The following is a 20,532-nucleotide window of genomic DNA, read 5'->3' as shown; positions in this document are numbered from 1 at the left end:
ATATCGATAAGATCTTACTCTGTAGGTCAGATTGGCCTTGAAATCTTGACCCTCCTGCTTTAGCCTCCAGAGTGCTAGGATTCCAGGTGTGTGCTCCAACACCTAGCTTACCACAACGTTTTGCACAACACAAATGAACCCCATTTTTACAAAGGCCACAAAGATTCTTGCTTTAGCTTCACATTGGAATCACCCGTGGAGCTGTATTTGCTTGGATGGTGTGTGTTTGTGTGTATGTACGTATGTATGTATGTATGTATGTATGTATGTATGTGCATGATCAGACAATCTCTGAGGCCATCCTCAGGATGATTCTTTTTGAGACTGGCCTGGAACTAGCCAAGTAAGACAGTCTGACTGATTAGTGAGCCCCACAGATGAGCCTCCCCAGTTCTGGGATTAGCAGTGTGTGCACGACTCTGCCCGTCCTCTTCGTGTGCTTTCTGGGGATGGAAGTCGGGTCCTTTATAGCGCTTTACAGACTGCACTGCTACTGCAGCCCCACCTGTGGAACCTTAAAGATACCAAGGTTCTGGCAAGGCACAATGGTGTGCGCCTGAAATCCCAGCACTTGGTAGGTAGAGATGGGAGGGTCACACATTTGAAGCTAGCCTGGCCTACATTGTGAGCTCCAGACCAATCTGAGCTATATAACAAGACTTTGCCTCAAAACGAAAAACCAAACGACAACAACAACAACAAAACAAGAGCTGAGGATGTGACATCTAAGAGGCAGAGTGCTTTCCTAGTATGCACAAGCCCTTGGGTTTCGTGATCAGCATTGACAACTAAACAGACAAACAAAACAACAGAAAAACACACCAACGCGGGGGTTCATCTTTGTTATAACTGACTTAGGCATTATGATTTAAAAAAAAAAAAAACTCCCCATGGGATTCTAATGTGTAGCCCTGGCTGGACTATCCTATGTCCTTTGCAGTTTCTCCATAGTAACAGCTTCAATATTTTGATACCTGATGTGCCAGTCAGCTTTCCATGGCCATGGTAAAAATACCTGTGCTAAGAAATTGCTGAGGAGAGCCGGGCGGTGATGGCGCAGGCCTTTAATCCCAGCACTCGGGAGGCAGAGGCAGGCAGATCTCTGTAAGTTCAAGGCCAGCCTGGTCTACAAGGACAGACTCCAAAACTACAGCAAAACCCAGTCTCAAAAAAACCGAGAGAGAGAGAAAGAGAGAGACAGAGAGAGAGAGAGAGGAAGGCGTAAGTCACAAACAATCCCATACCAGTTTGGAATAGAGAGATTGCTGAGGAGGAGAGGATTTGTCACCTGCCTTCAGAGGCTTCAGTCTGTGACTGGATTGCTTTGGGGCTGTGGTGAAGCAGAATATGATGATGGGGAACACATGGTGGAGCCAAGCTTCTTACTTCATGGTAGCTAGGAGGGCGTGTGTGTATGCTGAAGACCTAGTATCCCTTCACAATGGCACATACCCAGCCACCTGACTGCCTCTGAAAGGTTTCATCGCCTCCCAGCAGCGCCACAGGCTGGGGGACAAATCTTCAGCACATGAGCTTTTAGGGGATATTTAACCTAAACAGAACACCTGATGTTTTGCTTCCTATTCTGGGACATATTTCCACTTGGTTTTGAGGGATTTGTCCCTTGATGAGCTTTAATCCTGTGACAAGTGGCTTGTGGAGTCCACTTCTGGCTTGGCCCAGTGCTCTCAATGGTTGTCCCAAGCAGTACAGTGTCCTGTTCCTCATAGCTGCACACAATAAGATGAGGGAACGGAGTGATGGGATGGGATAGTCTGTCTGAGGCCTAAAAAGAAGGGAGCAGCATGGGGGCTCGCAGAGACTGAAATGGCAATCATGGAGCCTTCACGATTTTCTTGAGGTCCTCTGGATATATGTTACAGTTGGCTTGGTGTTTCTGGGGGACCCTTGACATTGCGAGTGGTGATGTCTGTGGTTCTTTTGCCTGTTTTTAGGACCCTAGTCCTCCTACTGGGTTATACTCTCCAGCCTTGATGAGAAGGTCTGTGCCTGGTCTTGCTGTATCTCATTATGCTGTCTTTAGTTGATGTCCCTGGGAAGCTTACTCTTTTCTTAGTGGCGGGGAGAGATGGTGGGAAATGGATCTGGGGGAGAGGGAGGTGTTGGTGGGGCAACTGGGAGGAGGAGAGGGAGGGGAAATTGTGGTGGGGATGTATTTTATGAGTGTAGTATGGAGCTGCGGGCCACTTCCCACCACCTGGCTCCTGGCCACTGGCTAGCTTTACCCAAAATAATTACACGGAAACTGTATTCTTTTAAACACTGCCTGGCCCATTAGCTCTAGCCTCTTACTGGCTAACTCTCACATCTTGATTAACCCATTCTTATTAATCTGTGTAGCACCATGAGGTGGTGGCTTATCAGGAAGGATCTGAACCTACATCCATCTTGGAGAGGAGAGCTATTGTGTCTGCCTCACTTCCCTTCTTCCCAGCATTCTGTTCGGTCTACTCTGCCTATCTAAATTCTGCCCTATCAGGCCAAGCAGTATTTTTTATTAATTAACCAATGAAAGCAACAGATAGATAAAGACACTCCCACATCATATGAGATAAGAGCAAATAAAAATTAAAAAAGAAAGCTGGGCAGTGGTGGCGCAAGCCTTTAATCCCAGCACTCAGAAGGCAGAGGCAGGCAGATCTTTGTGAGTTCGAGGCCAGCCTGGTCTACAGAGCAAGTTCCAGGACAGGTAGGGCTACAAAGAGAAACTCTATCAAAAAACCAAACCAAACAAAACCAAAAACAAACAAAAAGAAGGGAGCAGAATGAGAAAGTGGGGGGTGAGAGTACCCAAAGACCCAAAGCATACAAGAAAAGTAGGGCAGCAGGACATGTCCTTGGGGAAGGGTTTGAAGAAGAAATGTTTGGAAAGCCTCATGGCCGACGATGCCAGGCCCATCTCGAGTATTTCTAGTCCTCCCCTCCCTATTCCTTAGACCAAAGAGGAAAGCTCTGAAACCTCTTCTGGTTTCCAGATGGATCTGTCCCCAGAATACCACTGTGAGAGGAGACATTGCTAAGCAACTAACAAATGAGTTGACTTTCTGTTCTCACAGACTGTGATCTTTGTTTTAATTGGGCAAATGGGCTTTTCTGGCCAAGGGTTTCCCACGGAACTTAGCTCAGGACAGCCAAGGAGGCTTGTTTCTGGAATCATCACTGCTGATTCTGAGAGACACCACCTCCCATCTGGAGGTGGAAGAGCCAGGACCGCCCTGACCCTTTTCAATCCCCTCTTACAAACTTTCTGGGCAAGGAAAGGGGAGGAATTTCCTTTTGGTTCTGAATTCAGGTTATTTTCTTGGGCAAGGTGAAGTGTTCACAGTTCCTGAGAGGCAAGGAGGAGGGAGGGCATACTACAAAATGAAGGGATCTGGTTGTGTTAGCTTTCCATTTCTGGACCAAATACTCAAATAGACAGCTTACAAGGAGGGAGGGCTTATTGAACTTAGCACTTTCGAGGCCTCCATCCCTGGCCACTTGGCTCTTCTGCTTTAGGCCTGAGATGGCACAGTATATCACGGTGGCTGGCAGGTGGCAGAAGAAGACCACTCAACTAAATTCGGTAATCAAAGGGAGAGAAAGGCCCGGGGCTGGGATCCTAATAGTGTCTTCAAGGACACCTCTCCCTCCAAAGACCTATTCTAGTCAGCCCCATTTCTTAAAGGTTTCTCCTAGCAGTTTCAGGGGTTGTGGGCCTAGTTTTAGCACGTGGGTCTTTGGAAAGATATTTCAAAGCCAAACTATAACACCTGCGTTGGGCTGTTGCCTAAGGATTTTTACCAGCAAGATGGCTAAGTGAGTAAAGGTGTTTGCCACCAAGACTGATGACCCAAGTTCGAGCCTTAGAACCCACATGGTACAAGGGGAGAAATGACTCCCACAAGCTGTCCTCTGACCTCCATATGCATGCACAAACACACAAATGAATAGAAAAAATCTGGCTGCAAACTCTAGGACCTACTTAGAGGCTGCAGAGGCTAATGGGAGCTTATTTGCTGACATTAGGTATTCTTAGCATTCTTCAACAGAAGCTTCACTGCCAGGAGAAATGCCTATATCAGGAAGTGAAAGTCTAGCACAGACCCCAGCCATTGCCCTTTCATGGGTCACCTGCACATGAGAAACATGTGAGGAGTCAGGTGCCAGCAATTCCAGCATGCAGATCTTTTTTAAAAAATTTTTTTAGATTTATTTATTTATTATGTGCATAGTGTTCTGCCTGCTTATATGCCTGTAGGCCAAAAGAAGGCACCAGATCTCATTACAGATGGTTGTGATCCACCATATGGTTGCTGGGAATTGAACTCAGGACCTCTGAAAGAGTACCCAGTGCTCTTAACCTCTGAACCATCTCTCCAGCCCCAGCATATAGATCTTTTATTTTATTTATTTTTTTCTTTTTCTTCACCACTGTGTAAATCTGAAAGCCAGTGACTCTCCTGCCATTCTGGCCAGAAGATGGTTTCTGCCTGAGGTCTCCTTCTGTTTCTAAATCTTGCTGGCTGGCTCGACCAATCTAGGTCGCTTCCTCTGGGCCCTAAATGCTAGACAAAGTGAGGAAGGAGAGTTCCTGGCTTCTAGGTGAATGTGGAAAGACTACCGAAAAGGCAGCATCCTTTCTGCTGTCGCATGACTACTATAACCAGTGATCATTTGGCTGTAAGGAACAGAATTCACTTGCAGATGGCTTCAATGGATTTCTGAAACAGGAACAGGGCAGTAACACAGAAAGTTCTAGCAAGGCCCTGTGGGGACTCAGATCTATTGCTCTCTCTGCACGAGTGTACTGAACATCTGGGTTGCATTCCTAAGGCACAACTGAAATAAAATTCCTAGTGGGCTACAATGAGAAGGGAGGCAGGGTCTTTTGGGAGGTGATAAGAAACTCTCAAAACTGGAATTTTTGGGGGGTGAGGGTGGGGGGAACAGGGTCTTACTATGTATCCATAGCTGGCCTGGAGCTCAGAGAGATTTGCCTGTTTTTGCCTCCCTAGTGCTGAGATTAAAGGTGTGCGCACCACACCTGGCCCAGCATTGGTATGTTTATAAGGGAGATGTTGGAGAGCTCCTCCACTCCCTCTGCCAGGAAGACAAAGCAAGAAGAAGCCAGCCCCCACCAGCCACTGAATCTGCTTTGATTTGGACCTCCCCAGCCTGCAGAACCATGGGAAGTGTTTGTTTACTAGCAGGTTACCCTGGTTTAGGACACTCGGCTATGGCACTTTGAGTGGAGGCACTATGCGTGCACTGCATTCCTCACACTGCCCTTGGCTTCTGCCTCGGTATTGCTTCGAGTCATGTGTTGCTGTGCTGTGTTTTGTTCATTTGGGGATTTGTTTATTAGACAGAACATACTCTAGCTCAAGCTGACCTCAGACTCGTTATGTAGCCAATGATGGTCTTGAACTCCAGATTCTCCTGCCTTCATCCTCCAAGTGCTGGGATTACAGGCCTGTATCGCTACACACATATCACACGTGGCTTCCATACAATCCCCAGCCCCGGTAATCGACGGGCTTGCACTCACAAGGGCTTGCACTCACAAGGGCTTGCTGGCCAGTGGCTTAGCACTTGTTCCATTTTCATACAGAAGGAATGGATCCAATTAGATGTGCTTACATCAAAGTGGAATGGTGCAAACAGCTGTGCCTGGGAGGAGGCAGCAAAGACCCACGGGACTTTGAGTGGGGCATGTTTTCTTAGAAACGGTGCTTGGTAACAATTGCTGTAGAGGCACGGACAATGAGTGCCGGAAGGCTCCTCAAAGGTCAGAACGTGCCGTTCTTTCATATCAAAGCCGGTCACAGCAGCTCAGATTAGGTGTGTGGGCTGGGAGACAGTAAGGCTCAGTGGAAAGAGAAACAAAAATTAATGCCATTTATCTCCACCCATTTCACTTTCCTTTTTGAGATCAGGAGAATAATGCTTAGATGTAAGGCTGTAAGAATCGATGAAATAATGTCCTGTATCTATGAACAAATACTTATTAAACTTGACTTTTACAGCTGGGCATGATGGCATACAGTTGTCATTTCAGAATTTGAGAGGCTGAAGCATTGTGCATGGTGTGAGGTAGGGGTTGAGATTCTTTTGATTTTCTAGGGATTACAATATGCAGGTCTAATTTGTCCTGGTGGATCTCTAACTAATCTTTGTAACATGAGGGGCAGGCTTGTTGTGGTTTCTGTCCTGCCCAGTTCCCATAGCTGGTAAGCCCCAAAGAAATTCACACAGAGATTCTATATTAATGATAAACTGATTGGCCCATTAGCTCAGGCTTCTTATTAGCTCTGGTAGCTTATATTAACCCATTATCCTTATCTATGTTAGTCACATGGCTCAGTACCTTTTTCAGTGGGGCAGGTCACATCCTGCTTCTTTAGTGGTCTGGGCAGGACTCGGAGGAATGGGCTTCCTCCTTCCTAGAATTCTCCTGTTCTCATTGCCCTGCCTCTACTTCCTGTCTAGTTGACATGCCTATACTTTCTGCCTGGCCAACCAGCATTTATTTAGAACATGATTGACAGAATACAGACAATTCTCCCACACCAAATCTTGTTACCATAAATTTGGAGAGTCTGGGTTGAGTTGCTACATGTTACCAGTGAGCTTGGAGACCCTTTCAGAATTCTTAGTCTGAATTTTGTTAATAAAAGAATTTGGGGGGGGGGGGCTGGAGAGATGGCTCAGTGGTTAAGAGCATTGCCTGCCCTTCCAAAGGTCCTGAGTTCAATTCCCAGCAACCACATGGTGGCTCACAACCATCTGTAATGAGGTCTGGTGCCCTCTTCTGGCCTGCAGGTATACACACAGACAGAATATTGTATACATAATAAATAAATATTAAAAAAAAAGAATTTGGCCAGGCGTGGTGGCATGTGCCTTTAATCCCAGCACTGGAGAGGCAGAGGCAGGTGGATCTCTGTACATTAAAGGCCAGCATGGTCTACACAGGGAGTTCCAGGACAGCTAGAGCTATGTAGTGAGACTTTGTCTCAAAAAAAAAAATGAGAATAGAGTGAAAAAAATCTTGAGAACAATTTTATTAGATTTTGAGAAAAACAACAATAACAACCACAAAAAATCCACCAAAGCAGGCAAGGTGCAAAGGAGCGCAAAGGAGCCTGCTTCGAATGGACACAAAAGAAAAGGGAGTGACACTTGTCTGAGTGATTCAGGAAGGCAGACTAACCTTCTGGAAACTACTGCCTTCAGGGTGGGAGTTGTGGGAAGGAAGACTACACTAGCTCTCTAAAAGGGATTCATTATACCCCTAGCTTTTTAGTGTGGCTTAAGGTGAACCTGTCTTCTTGAGAGGTGTTCCCTTGGCTAGGTGATTGGACAGCTCAACTGGATTCTCTTTGAAGTTTTGGCAGCTTGGAATGTTAGGTCTCTATCCAGGTGGGAGAAATAGCTCTCTTAAATTGACCTCTTCACAGATCAAAGCTATTGTCAACAGTCTTTGGAGCCTGTCCTGGAACTCGCTCTTGTAGCCCAGGCTGGCCTTGAACTCACAGAGATCTGCTTGCCTCTGCTTCCCAAGTGCTGGGATTAAAGGTGTGTGCCACCACCACCTGGCAAATGGAAGATCTTTATAAAAGTAATTCATGCTTCTTTTCATCTTTTATATTACTTTGTCATATTTCCCTTGTGTTTGTTATAAACTCATAATACATTGCTATTTTTGTTGTAAACAATCACTTGGTTGTAAGCGATTAAGGTGAGAAGAGAGAGGTTTTGTATGTTTAGAGACCATCTACCATTTCCATTGTTCTCCATTGTCTTCTTATAGCTTTTGTCTACCTTCCTTTGCCTTCAAGCAGGCCCATAGACCACTTACATTAGGATTACCAAGGAAAGGCTTATTATAAACATGCTAAAAGAATTCACAGGGAAAGCATAGGGAACATGACTTTCAAAAGAGAGACAGGAACTAAAAATGAGGGCTGAAGAGATGGCTTAGCGAGGAAACACAATCAATTCCTAGCACCCACATAAAAAAGCAGGAGCTGGGGGCTGGAGAGATGGCTCAGAGGTTAAGAGCACTGCCTGCTCTTCCAAAGGTCCCGAGTTCAATTCCCAGCAACCACATGGTGGCTCACAACCATCTGTAATGGGGTCTGGTGCCCTCTTCTGGCCTGCAGGCATACATACAGACAGAATATTGTATACATAATAAATAAATAATTAAAAAAAAAGCAGGAGCTGCAAGATTACAGCCTGTAAGCCCATTGCTGAGGAGGCAGAGACACGGGGCTCTCTAGTCTAACTAAATGGGAGCCCTCCAGGTTCAGCAGGAAACTGTCTCAATATGGTGGTCACTGAGGGAGACCCTTTTTTGTTGACCTCTGTCCTCCATGAACACACATGCATCCACAAGTGTACAAACACACATGCATACCCAAAGTGTATTTACTTGTATGGCTATGCCACATTCGTTCAGCCACTCATCTGTTGATGTGGTTGCTGTATCTCTTGGATGGCAGGAAGACTGGGCTATGAGTGTTTCCAGCCCAGTGTTGGTAAACACCTGCTTACAACTAACTCCTTTTGTTATATCCTTAGGCTTGGAACTGCTAGGCTTGGAACGCAGCGATCCCTCTGTTAGATCTTGTAACTTTCCCCCACCCCCTACTAATGAGCCCCATTTTTATAAAGTAGGTCTGCTTAGGTCCTTGGTTTCTTACTTTGAATGCATATTGGAATCAGCCCCTTGGAGCTTTACAAATAGCAGTGCCTGGTCTCACCCCTAAAGATCTTGATAGTATTAGCTTGGGTTTGAGAGTATTACAAAGGCCCATGTAATTCCAACGTGAAGCCCTGGGTAGCACACCACCTAGACCTTTCTTTGCAGCCTCCTTGTATCATCAACTATGTGCATATTGTAGCGACCAGCAGAAAGTCATCTGATGGAAGATACTATCCTATGATTGCAAGCAGAACTCACCACAGTATGCTATTATTAGTGATTTTAAATAGTTCTTGGTGCCCCGCTTTTCTGGCTTACTAAGTACATACCTGGTCTTCATACCGGGTAAGCTAATACTGGAGTTTTGTTGTCTGTTTTGAGAACTGACTTGATTCAACTTAATTTTTTTTTACTAATCCAGTAAATTAGTTACTATTTCTAATGATTATCAAGGTTTCAGAGACCAAAAATAGGTCTCTAATGGTGGTATATTGACATACCATTTTGTAGAAATTTAAAGTAAACTACAATCTATTTTTTGAAATAGCTTAAGTATCCACATGGTATCTTTTTTCTCATCATGTTAAAAAGAAAATGCCTGACTCACACCTCCCTAGACCTGGATGGAGGGAGGAGGGCCTTGGACTTCCCACAGGGCAGGGTACCCTGACTTTTCTTAGGACTGGAGAGGGAGGGGAGAGGGAGTGTGGGAGGGAAATAGGAGGAGGGGAGGAGGTAGAAATTTTTAATAAATTAAAAAAAAATGCCTGACTCAGTGATTAAAAGCAAGTACTGCTTCTCCAGCCAGGAACTCCAGCTCCAGAGGACCGGAAGCACTCTTGTGTCCTCTCTGGGCACTAACTCACATGCACAATGTGGCTCACGGCTTCAGTCGGTGTCACTTTGACGTTTCTGGGCCCATAGTGAAACAGTACAGCATGTTGAGTGGTAAGGAGCAGAGCTGCCTGCCTCATGGCCGTCAGAAGTAAGGAGAGACAGAGAGTCCTGGGATGAGACATACCCTTCACAGCTCTCCTTACAGCGCTCCACCTCCTCCTCTCTCTTTGCTCCTTGGTGTTTTGAGACAGGGTTTCTCTGTGTAGCCTTGGATGTCCTGGAACTCTGTAGGTCTGGTTGGCCTCTCTGCCTCTGCCTCCCGAGCGCTTGGACTAAAGGTGTGTGCCACCACCTTCTTCCTCCTGCCTCTCAACAATCCACTGAACTATGATCCAATCATCTCTCGAAGCCCACCAGCTGTCAGCTGAGCTTTTCCTGTATGAGGCTTTGAGGCATAATTTTAGATTCAAACTATAACAACGTGGCTCAAATTTTTAATTATAAAAAAGAATATAGAGCAGATGGGCATGGTGGCACTCGCCTTTAATCCCAACACTTGGGAGGTAGAAGCAAGCAGATCTGTTCGAGCTCAGCCTGGTCTGTAGCAAGTTCCAAGATACCCAGGGCTATGCAAAGAAACCCTGTCTCGAAAAACCAAAGGAAGCAAATACACCAAAAAACCAACCAACTTGTAGCATGAATAATAAAACCCACAGTCAGATATAGGGGTTAAAGCTGAAGGTCAGAGAGGCAGAGCAGTAAGCAGCTAGAGAGACCTTTTCCCTCTACCAATGTTCAGACCAAAGGGGCGACTGCCTAGACTGCACTGTGTTTCCACCAAATATCAGACTCCACACTCCAGTGAGTTCCTGTCTCTTCCCCTTTATATGCCTCTCTCTGCCCAGCCATATCGCTTCTGTCCCCATCTCCCTAGTGCTGGGATTAAAGGTGTGTGCCTCCCAAACACTGGGATGAAAGGTTTGAGCCACCACCACCTGGATCTGTTTCTGGATTGATTTTGTGTAGCCCAGGGTAGCCTTGAATACACAGAGACATCTACCTCTGTCTCCTGAGTCCTGGGATTAAAGGTGTGTGTCACCACTCCCTGACCTCTAGTGGCTTAGATTTGCACTCTAATCTTCAGGCAAGCTTCATTTATTAATATACAAATAAAATATCACTGCATCAACCCCCCAAAAACCAAGCAAATAAACCCCCAAAAAGGCAATATACAATGAAAAGCTTCATTCCACATCTCTCGATCTCTTGAAAGCATTTAAAATCATTAGCAACTACCTTTTTGATCTTTTGCATTATACATATAGTATAGTTAATATAGTCCTCTACGGCTCAAATTATAGACAGTTGTGAGCCACCTTCTTGTAATCCTATGAGTTGTCTACAACTTAAAACAAATGACATTCTTTGGCAAGAATCTTACAAAGGAAAGCATCAATTCCATTTACTTCTGCAAACATTTATTGAACCATACTGTGTGCTTGGAACAATGCTGGCTGTTCAGCGGGGATAAACGAGTCATGGGATTGAGAGCATACTTTTCTTAATTACAAAGGAGAAGCGAGTAGAATGAAGGGCTGTTAGTAAGAAAATGTGAGACTTCAACTTGACCTAGTTGGAAGGGTTGATGAGAACAGGTTACCCCTTTGTTCTGCAGAGGACTGTAGTTGAGGTTCTTGGCCCTGCCTCCCTAGCAGGGTATACTAATCAACAGAGATCTTATTCACAGCCATTCTGATGGTATAGGTTCCAAGAATCTTGCTGGCAGCTTAATGTCTATTTCACAGTTTTTAGGGAGAAGGGAAAGCTATATCAAGCTTCCTTTACAGCAGAATATCGAAGTAGCCTGTTTTCAATTGAATGCTCAAAGACAAATCTGGAATGGCCGAATCCCCCCTGGAACAGCTGAGAAACCATGGAGTGCTCACAACAGATGAACCGTGGGGCTGAGTAAGCCTACAGAGGTGGCAGCAAGCACCTTGAACATACCCTGTGTTGTCTTTGCCTTCAGGTTCCCACAGTGGTTTAAAGAGGCAAGTACTGTAAACATGATGGGGGGGGGCATGAAAGAACAGGGGTGTTTGCTGGAAATTGGGCACATTTACACCTGGACACTCCTTTTCCTTATATAAACTGTGAAGTTGAATACTGCCTGAAACCACTTGTCTGGAACACCAAATGGTCCATCTGTCAGTGCTGCTTTCTCTCTTCTCTTCCTTCTCTTTTCTACAGGTTCTTATGTGTCCTTGGCTGACCTGCAACTCACTGTGTAGCTGAAGATGAATTTGAGATCCTCCTGCCCCTACTTCCTGAGTGTTGGCATTACAGGCATGTACCATACATTCAGTTTATATAGGGCTATAGATGAACCCAGGGCTTTGTGTGTGTTAGCCAAGTACTCTGTCTTTTCTATTGGTCCTCAGACTAGGCTTGGGACCACAGTCTTGCATGAGGAAGCACATAATGATATCCTGTTTGTTGTCAGTGGCAACCATACTGGGAGAGGGCAGGTTCTGATGACTTTATTTGATCATCCACTTGAATTTGCAGAACAAAATTTATAAGCATTTTTATTTCCCAGTATAATGTAAACAAGTTTCTAAAGAGTAAGCTGATGAATGGAATTTAACTGCAGTGTCCATAATCAATTCTTTGGAGACATAGGAGGTCACTGATAGTGTATTTAATATGCTATCTTTGAAATAATGGTCCATATAGTGCTGGCAAGATGGCTTAGCAGGTAAGAGCATCTGCCACCAAGCTAGAGACCTGAGTTTGATCCCTGGGACCCACATGATAGAAAGGAGAAAACTGACTCCTGTAAGTTGTCTTCTGACCTCTGCATGTAAACACCCCCACACAGGCACAAAATAAAGTAAAACAAGATGGAGAAAAAGGCGAAATAGGCATTCTCGTGGGGACAGGAAAATAAAAGGTTCTCATGCCCTTAATTCATAACCTGATAACCCAGCAGGAGTCTCTTTTCCCTTATAGACAATGTATGGCATGTGCTTGTCCTTTATCACAAGATAACAAGGAACCCTGCAGAGTGACTCACCAGCCACTGACCGTGGTGACTAACAAAACCCACTGGACCCCATACCGCCCAAACAACCCAGTCAAATGCCTGCACCTAACCCGGATCCCCCACAATGTGTCGTCCCCCACTTCCTTCCAGTTGAACTTGTCTGAGAGTTCATTCTGTTTCAGTTTTTTTTCCCCTGCCATCACTGGGATCTGAGGGTATCCTTAATTTTTAACTTTCAAGTGACTGTTAAAGAAAAAGAAAAAGAAGACAATAGGCTTTTCTTTCATTTGCAATCCCCTTGCTCTTTAATTCTTCCTTTTTTTTCATGAGGCTTAATGGACTCACTGGGAGCTTTTAAAAATTGAATTTTTATGGTGAAAGGGGCCAATGACACCAATAGAAATATAGCCACATTAAAAAGGTAAAACATTTGACATTAACTTTAATATTTAACCCAATGTATCATATAAAACACCATTTCAATATGTAACCCATACTTAATTGTTGATGTAATATTTTACTTTTTTGGCACCCTCTATATACTTGTATTGCTCAATTTGGGCTGGGCACATTTCATATGGTTAAGGGCCCATGTGGCTATTGGCCACTGCACTGGGCAGCACAGGGCTTAAAGTAGGGTATAGTGACATCCACAGAGATTCCCCTCCCCACACAAGCGACTAAGCTTCTAGTGACATTCTAAAAGCATACTGTGATGATACAGGCGAGGAAGCTTAGAGAAAAGGGACACAGGGACTATAGCAGAGCTTTTGCTGATTAAGGCAATTGGAAGCAAAGGGGAGGGCACTAGCGGTGGGAAATGTATGCTGGTAAGCATATGGGAAGAGGTCATTTGATGATGCAGGACTTGGTGGAGGGTCTGCGACTTGCTATTGGGGTGACTTCTGACTACTGTTCTTTGTCTTTTCTTCTTCTGGCCCCTCTCTTGTCCAGCGGTTTTCTTCGGCCTGCCCTGCACCCGGGCCACCGAGGCCTGTTTGCAGGCCTGTCCTGCGGCCTGCACGTGCCGCAGCATGGAGCGTGGCTGCTCCGTTCATTGCGACCGTGCTGGTCTCCTGCGGGTGCCCACTGAGTTTCCATGCGAGGCGGTCTCCATCGACCTGGACCGGAATGGCCTGCGCATGCTGGGCGAGCGGGCCTTTGGCACGCTACCGTCATTGCGCCGCCTGTCGCTGCGCCACAACAACCTGTCCTTCATCACGCCTGGCGCCTTCAAGGGTCTACCTCGCTTGGCCGAGCTACGCCTGGCGCACAATGGTGAGCTGCGCTATCTGCATGCCCGAACCTTCGCGGCGCTCAGTCGCCTGCGCCGCCTGGACCTGGCGGCCTGCCGCCTGTTCAGCGTGCCCGAGCGTCTCCTGGCCGAGCTGCCCGCCCTGCGAGAGCTCACGGCCTTCGACAATCTGTTCCGTCGGGTACCCGGCGCGCTCCGCGGCCTGGCTAACCTGACGCACGCGCACTTCGAGCGCAGCCGCATCGAGGCCGTGGCCTCCAGCTCGTTGCGGGGCTTGAGGCACCTGCGCTCTCTCAGCCTGCAGGCCAACCGCGTGCGGGCTGTGCACGCCGGGGCCTTTAGCGACTGCGGAGCCCTAGAGCACCTGCTGCTCAATGACAACCTGCTGGCCGCGCTGCCTGCCGCTGCCTTCCTAGGCCTGCGCCGCCTGCGCACACTCAATCTGGGTGGCAACGAGCTGGGCCGAGTGGCGCGGGCCTGGTTCTCCGACCTGGCAGAGCTCGAGCTGCTTTACCTGGACCGCAACAGCATCACTTTTGTGGAGGAAGGCGCCTTCCAGAACCTTTCGGGCCTCCTGGCCCTGCATCTCAATGGCAACCGCCTCACCATGCTCTCTTGGACCGCTTTCCAGCAAGGCTTCTTTCTGGGCCACCTCTTCCTCTTCCGCAACCCTTGGCATTGTGACTGCCATCTGGAGTGGCTGCGCAATTGGATGGAGGGCTCTGGGCGTGTGGCTGATGTGGCATGTGCCTCCCCAGGTTCTGTGGCCGGCCTGGACCTCAGCCAGGTGGTCTTTGAGCACTCCTCTGATGGCTTGTGTATGGACCCCGAGGAGCTGAACTTCACCACATCCAGCCCAGGCCCCAGTCCAGAGCCAGTGGCCACCACCGTGAGCAGGTTCAGTAGCCTCCTCTCCAAGCTGCTGGCCCCAAGGGCCCCTGTGGAGGAAGTAGCCAACACCACCTGGGAGCTGGTCAACGGCTCAATGTATGACAGCCTTCCCTCCCTTGGAGTGGAGGTCTTAGGCTGCAAGGCCATGTTTCTGTTCGTCTCTTGCCTCTTGCTAACCCTAGCACAGTCTGTAGTGTTCAGCCTACAGAGGGATTGACTTTGCCTCACTGAAGTGACCCAAACCACTTTGGTCAACAGGGGAAGGCTGACTTGGCTGTGATTTGGAGTGTCTGTAGTGAGAAGAGAGGTAATACGATTGGGGTTGGTGACAAAAATTCTTGCTCCAAAGATAGCCCTAGGCAGAGGAGCACTCTGGGAAATGACATCTAAGTGGGTATACGTTTCTGCTCTTCTCACATGGGCATCCATTGAAGAAGAGAAGAATGAACATGCTCTCTTGGGTGGGTAGATGAGGAATGGAAGCTCCCGGAACTCCCATCCTTCCACCTCCAGGCAACAATATCTACGAGCCCTAAATTAAAGCGGGACTCCATTGGCTAAGTACTAAGAACTCATCACCTCTTCTGCTCCAGTAGCCCACTAAATCCAATCCATATCTTTTCTACCTTCTGCTCCCAGGGGCTTAGGAATAACAAGGCTCAGGAAGGCGGACAGACCATTAGAGAAGGAGCCTGGGAAAGAGACTGAGATCCAAAGCAGGCGGTGGTTGCTGAGGTCTGAGGTGTTCCATTAAGAGGAATGGAAAACAGACTCACGTCTTTTATACCACAATTGATCTCTTACTATAGGCACTGTAAGACCTATAGTAAGGTGTGTTTGTGGACCACATTTATAAAATGCTAAAATTAAAGTTAGACCAGTTTCTCTAATGTAAGACTTTTCAGTCTTTCAAATGCTATTGTGAACTTTCAATGTATTGTGAACTTTCAAGGAAGAACAAATCCTCTTTCCTGGTTCTCCTAGCTACCTGCCTTCTCATCTCCTCAAGAAACAGCTGCCTGAGGTCTCCAGGATGGCAATAAACAGGATGCCTCTCCAGCCACATCTCTCTGAGCGTGAGCCCACCAACTCCCAGCTCTCCCCTTTCCCATGTCGTCCCATGCCAACAGGAAGCAGCCAGACTTGAGCTGGTGCCCCTTTATCCAAGGAAATGTTTGGTTGAGGGGCTTCACCTCAGTTTGCTGGCACCCCTTTAAAGCACCACCTCAGCTCCCTAACACCCCTTTATACAAAAAATTGGGATTGTTTGCCTGGGGGCATCACTCCAGCTCCTGGCATAAGCTCCCTCCCCTAGGAGTTGCCTCAGTCCAAACTCCACCTCCAAGAAAGACTGCCAAATGGTGAACCCTCCCTAGGGAGGGTCAAGAAAGCCTGCCAAATGGTACCCCCCCCAGGGAAGGTTGAGACCACTCCCACAGGCTATTTAAACTGCTAGCCAGAGAATGAACACATGGCCTCTGGGTTTTGCGTAGTCTTCCCCTCTCCATGTTTCCCGGGGTGGGGGGGACTCGGGAGTAAGGCCATCTATTAAACATGGGCATCTTTTAATTCGTTTTAATTCACTCTAATTGGAATTATTTATGTTGGTGGAGAGACTCAAAGCAGAGAAAATCCCTAACAAGAAGCATATCTCTTCTCACCAGATGCAGGATAGAGCATCTCCAGCTGTTAATATGAAATTATTATGAGCTGCTCGCATGGAGACTGACTAATGGCCAAGAGGGAAGAAAGCAGCAAGGACCTGGGAAGGGGAACTCAGATTTCTCAAGGTGCATGCCTAAGGGCAAAGGTCACCAGCACCTGTAATGAATGTTCAGGTACTCTGAGTGTGGGGTATATGAGGGTACAGATGCCAAATCCCACCCAGGGTCCCTGACACACTGGCGTTTCTTCGGGTGGATGTGGAAAAGAGCTGAAGTTGACTGTCTTGTCAGCTCCGGAATTGGCAGCTCTTTGGGCACTGGCAGGCTGCCCTCTAACTGTTGGCCCGTGGGTTGGGGGTTGTGGATCAGTGGTAGAGTGCATGCCTAATATGGGTAAGACCTGGCTTCTATATTCATCACTGAAGACAACACAAAAAACTGCCCAATCACCTCTCATCTTAGTTCATAATTGCAGTAGAATCATTCTGAACTTATCACAATAGGTGCAGGTTCCTAATGGGCCATCAGATGATCAGGTCAGCAAATGTGCCATGTGTCTGCTAAACAGATGCTTCAGTTTGTAGGAGGGGGTTGCTTGTTTGTCCTGGCCACCCAGAGCCCAAATAATCACACAGAAACTATATTATTTAAAACACTGCTTGGCCCATTAGCTCTAACTTCTTATTGGCTAACTCTTACATCTTAGTTTAACCCATCTCCATTAATCTGTGCATCACCATGAGGTCGTGTCCTGCCAGTGAAGTTTTAGCACGTCTATCTCCAGCCAGCTCCCTGACTTCTCTCTGACTCCACTCTTCTTCCTCCCAGCATTCAACTTAGTTTTCCCTGCCTACCTAAGTTCTGCCCTGCTATAGGTCTAGGGCAATTTTCTTTATTCATTAATGGTAATCACAGCACACAGAGGGGACTCCCACATCACCAGTTTGTGTCCACACTGTGAACAGTGAGGGCTGTATTTGTCAAAGTCCTGGAAATGTAGTCTTCACGTGCTGAGTTCCTTTCTTTGTATATAGAGAGTGAGTTTTCAAAACCCACACAGATTAGGGTGCCAAGCCATCAATGGCAACAGTATTTTTTCTTTTTTAAAAATATGATTTTTTAAATTCTTTGATAATTTCATGCATGCTTTGTGTGTGTTTGTGTGTGACAGGGTCTCACTAAATAGCCGTCCTTGAAGTCAACCCCCTCAGTTGCTGGGATTACAGGCATGTGCTATCATGCCCAGCAATAGTATTTCTTAATACCAAGTAGTAGTACTAAGTCAAAACTACTGCAGTGTTCAAATATGCTTGCCTACTGCTTGGCTGAAGGGACACTAGCCCACTCGAGCATGTGGCTCTGGCAGGCTTGGCCCTGCTACCCATTTCCTCTGCTTTGCTAAGAACTGTTAGATTACATTCCCGAAGCTAGCCTAAAGGTCTTTTTCCTTATTTGGCCACTTCCTCCTCCTGGGGCTGACTACCAGAGTCCAGCAATCAAAATCCCCCTTTGGCTTACCTAATTAACATGCCCAATTAAAATTAAACACCTTACCCTAACACGAGGTTTCCTCCTTTACCTTTATAAACTGTCATTTGCCTAAATCAGTCTCCTATCTATATAGAGGCAGTCCTTTGTTCCTCCAGGACAAGTACCACTTCCCCTTTCCCCTTGGCCCCTTCCCCTCTCCCTTATCCCTGTCTCCTTTACCACAGCATCCTAGCCCATTCTAACACGGATCTCCCCTTTTCTCCCCCCCCCCCTCTCTTTTTAATTTTTAATTTTTGAGACAGGGTTTCTCTGTAGTTTTTTTTTTTTTTTTTTTGGGTGCCTGTCCTGGAACTAGCTCTTGTAGACCAGGCTGGCCTCGAACTCACAGAGATCTGCCTACCTCTGCCTCAGAGCTGGGATTAAAGGCTTGCGCCACCACCGCCCAGGAGGACACCTGCAAGGTCATTTGCTTGCTGCTGTTTTCCGCCCGGGTCAGAAAGCAGCCACTTGGCTTTTCTTTCCTGCTTAATGAAAGATCTCTCTGTAAAATACAGGTATTTGGATGTAGTTTGTGCCTACTCTGGGGTCCAGGAGGAAGCACTGAAGGAGGGATCCCCTTCAGTGGCTATTAATTCAGTTGAATGGGTAATGACCAGCATTAAAAACAATACATAAGAGGTAGGAGAAATGGCTCATTGGTTAAGAGCGCACACTGCTCTTGAAGATTGGAGTTCAGTTGCAAGCATCAATGTTGAGCAGCTCACAACCACCTATGACTCCATCTCTAAGGATCTGACATCCTCTTCTAGCCTCCACAGGCACTGCGTTCACACACACATGCTCGCACACACACACATGTAAGTGCACACATACAGGATTGTAAGCACACACATAGAGGATTAGAAATAAGATAAATCTTTAAAAGCAAACAGGCATGAGGGGCTTGGGGTGTAGCTCAGTAACAGAGTGTATGTAGCATTTGCAAGGGCATGTGTTGTATCTCCAGTGCAGCACCATACAAAAAGCCCAAAATCTAACAACAAAAACATGTTAGACTAGGAAAGTCACAAAGTGTCACATTTGAGATAAGAATAAGCATTGTAGCCAGGTAGCGCACGCCTTTAATCCTCACACTCAGGAGGCAGAGGCAGATGGATCTCTGTGAGTTCGAGGCCAACCTGGTCTACAGAGCGAGTTCAGGGACAGCCAGGACTGTTACACACAGAAACCCTGTCTTGAAAAAGCAAACAAAAAAAGTAAGCATCATGCTGTGAAGCCTGTAATTTGCATACTCTTTTTCATATTGCATGTATATGTGTATACTGGGTTGCTGTGATTTATATTTTAGGGTGGGTTATAGTTTTAAAATGTCAAAGCTGCTGGTCTGGCACAGGCATTTGTTGCTGTTTTTTAACTTTTAAAATTACACATATTCATCAGGGAGGTACCCTCAGGCCATGGCATGTGTGGAGGTCAGAAGATGGCTGTGGAAGTTCTCTCCTGCAACCACGCAGGTCCTGGGGATTGAAAGCTCATGGTCAGGCTTGGTGGTGAGCGTCTTAACTTGCTGAGCCATCTCATTGGCTCTTGAGCATGCATGATTTTAAAGAGACAGTTTACTTTGGGGGCCAGAGAGATGGCTGAGTCAGTAAGAGTGTTTGCTGTATAAGTATGAGGACCTAAGTTCAAATCCTCAGACCCCATGTACAAAGCTGGTCACGGTCCTGAGCATGTCTATAATCTGAGTGCGGTGGTGGAGTGGGGATAAGAGAACTACTGGAATTTGCTGGACACCAGCCTGGCCAAAAACCATTTGTGAGCTCCAGGTTCCGAACAGACCTTGTCACAAGGGAATAAGGCAGAGCAGGCTAGAGCAGAGGACCCAGTGTTCTGGCATTTTTAAAGATTTTACTTTGAAAGGTTTTATATCTGCAGAAAAATTGCAATAGTGAAATGAATATTTTTGCCATTTGCCTAAGTTTCCCAAACTGTTAGGCATTTGGCCACATTTTCTCCCTCTCTCTCTTCCCATTATATTTCCTTCCTTCCTTCCTTCCTTCCTTCCTTCCTTCCTTCCTTCCTTCCTTCCTTCCTTCTCTTTCTTTCCTTTCTTTCTTTTCTTCCTTCCTTTCTTAGTTTTTTGAGACAAAAAACCTTTTTCTGTGTAGTGCTGGCACATTATTTCTTATTAATAGTTTGGAATGCAAATATTATGACTTTCCCCTAAGTACCTTAGTATTTCCTAAGAATGGCGCTATTCTTTTATCATTACCATTATCAAAAAACCAGGATCTCTATAACTTATAAAATACTATTATTTACAATATATTCTTTGGGGATTGGAGCTATGACTCAGCTTATAGAGTACATGCCTAGCATGCACAAAGCAAAGGGTTCTGTTTCATCCCCAGCACTACATAAGCCAGGCCTGGTTGCATATGACTAGGGAGGTGGAGGCAGGAAGAGCAGAAGTTCGATGTAATTCTGAAATGTACAGCCAGTTCTCAGCCAGCCTGGGCTACATGTGACCCTGTCCCCAAAATACAAAGAAAATCACTCTCGTCTGGGAGTGTGGCCTAGTGGTAGAACAATTGCCTAGCATATATAAAATCCTGGGTTTCTTCTCCAGAACCAG

The 20,532-nt window shown here is 46.4% G+C and overlaps 1 protein-coding gene across 10 annotated transcripts in view; it reads left to right on the top strand.

Moving 5' to 3' along the window:
* Nyx (nyctalopin) overlaps window positions 1–18,151 on the top strand; it is a 29,509-nt gene extending 11,358 nt beyond the window's left edge. For 3 of the 10 annotated variants that reach the window (XM_050160745.1, XM_050160747.1, XM_050160744.1), the window contains exons 3-4: window positions 11,356–11,896; window positions 13,551–18,151. In XM_050160745.1, coding sequence (XP_050016702.1) covers window positions 11,848–11,896; window positions 13,551–14,959 — 1,458 coding nt within the window. In that variant the 5' untranslated portion in view covers window positions 11,356–11,847 and the 3' untranslated portion in view covers window positions 14,960–18,151. The remainder of the gene's footprint in view (window positions 1–11,355; window positions 11,897–13,550) is intronic. The other 7 variants (XM_050160752.1, XM_050160751.1, XR_007595154.1 and 4 more) reach the window with 6 other exon arrangements.
* Window positions 18,152–20,532: the final 2,381 nt, after the last annotated feature.

Source organism: Alexandromys fortis, unplaced genomic scaffold (genome assembly GCF_014885135.2).
Source record: "Alexandromys fortis isolate MF-2015 unplaced genomic scaffold, M_Fortis_MF-2015_v1.1 scaffold_83, whole genome shotgun sequence".
Lineage (NCBI taxonomy): Eukaryota > Metazoa > Chordata > Mammalia > Rodentia > Cricetidae > Alexandromys > Alexandromys fortis.
This window is presented reverse-complemented; position numbering and strand designations above follow the sequence as displayed.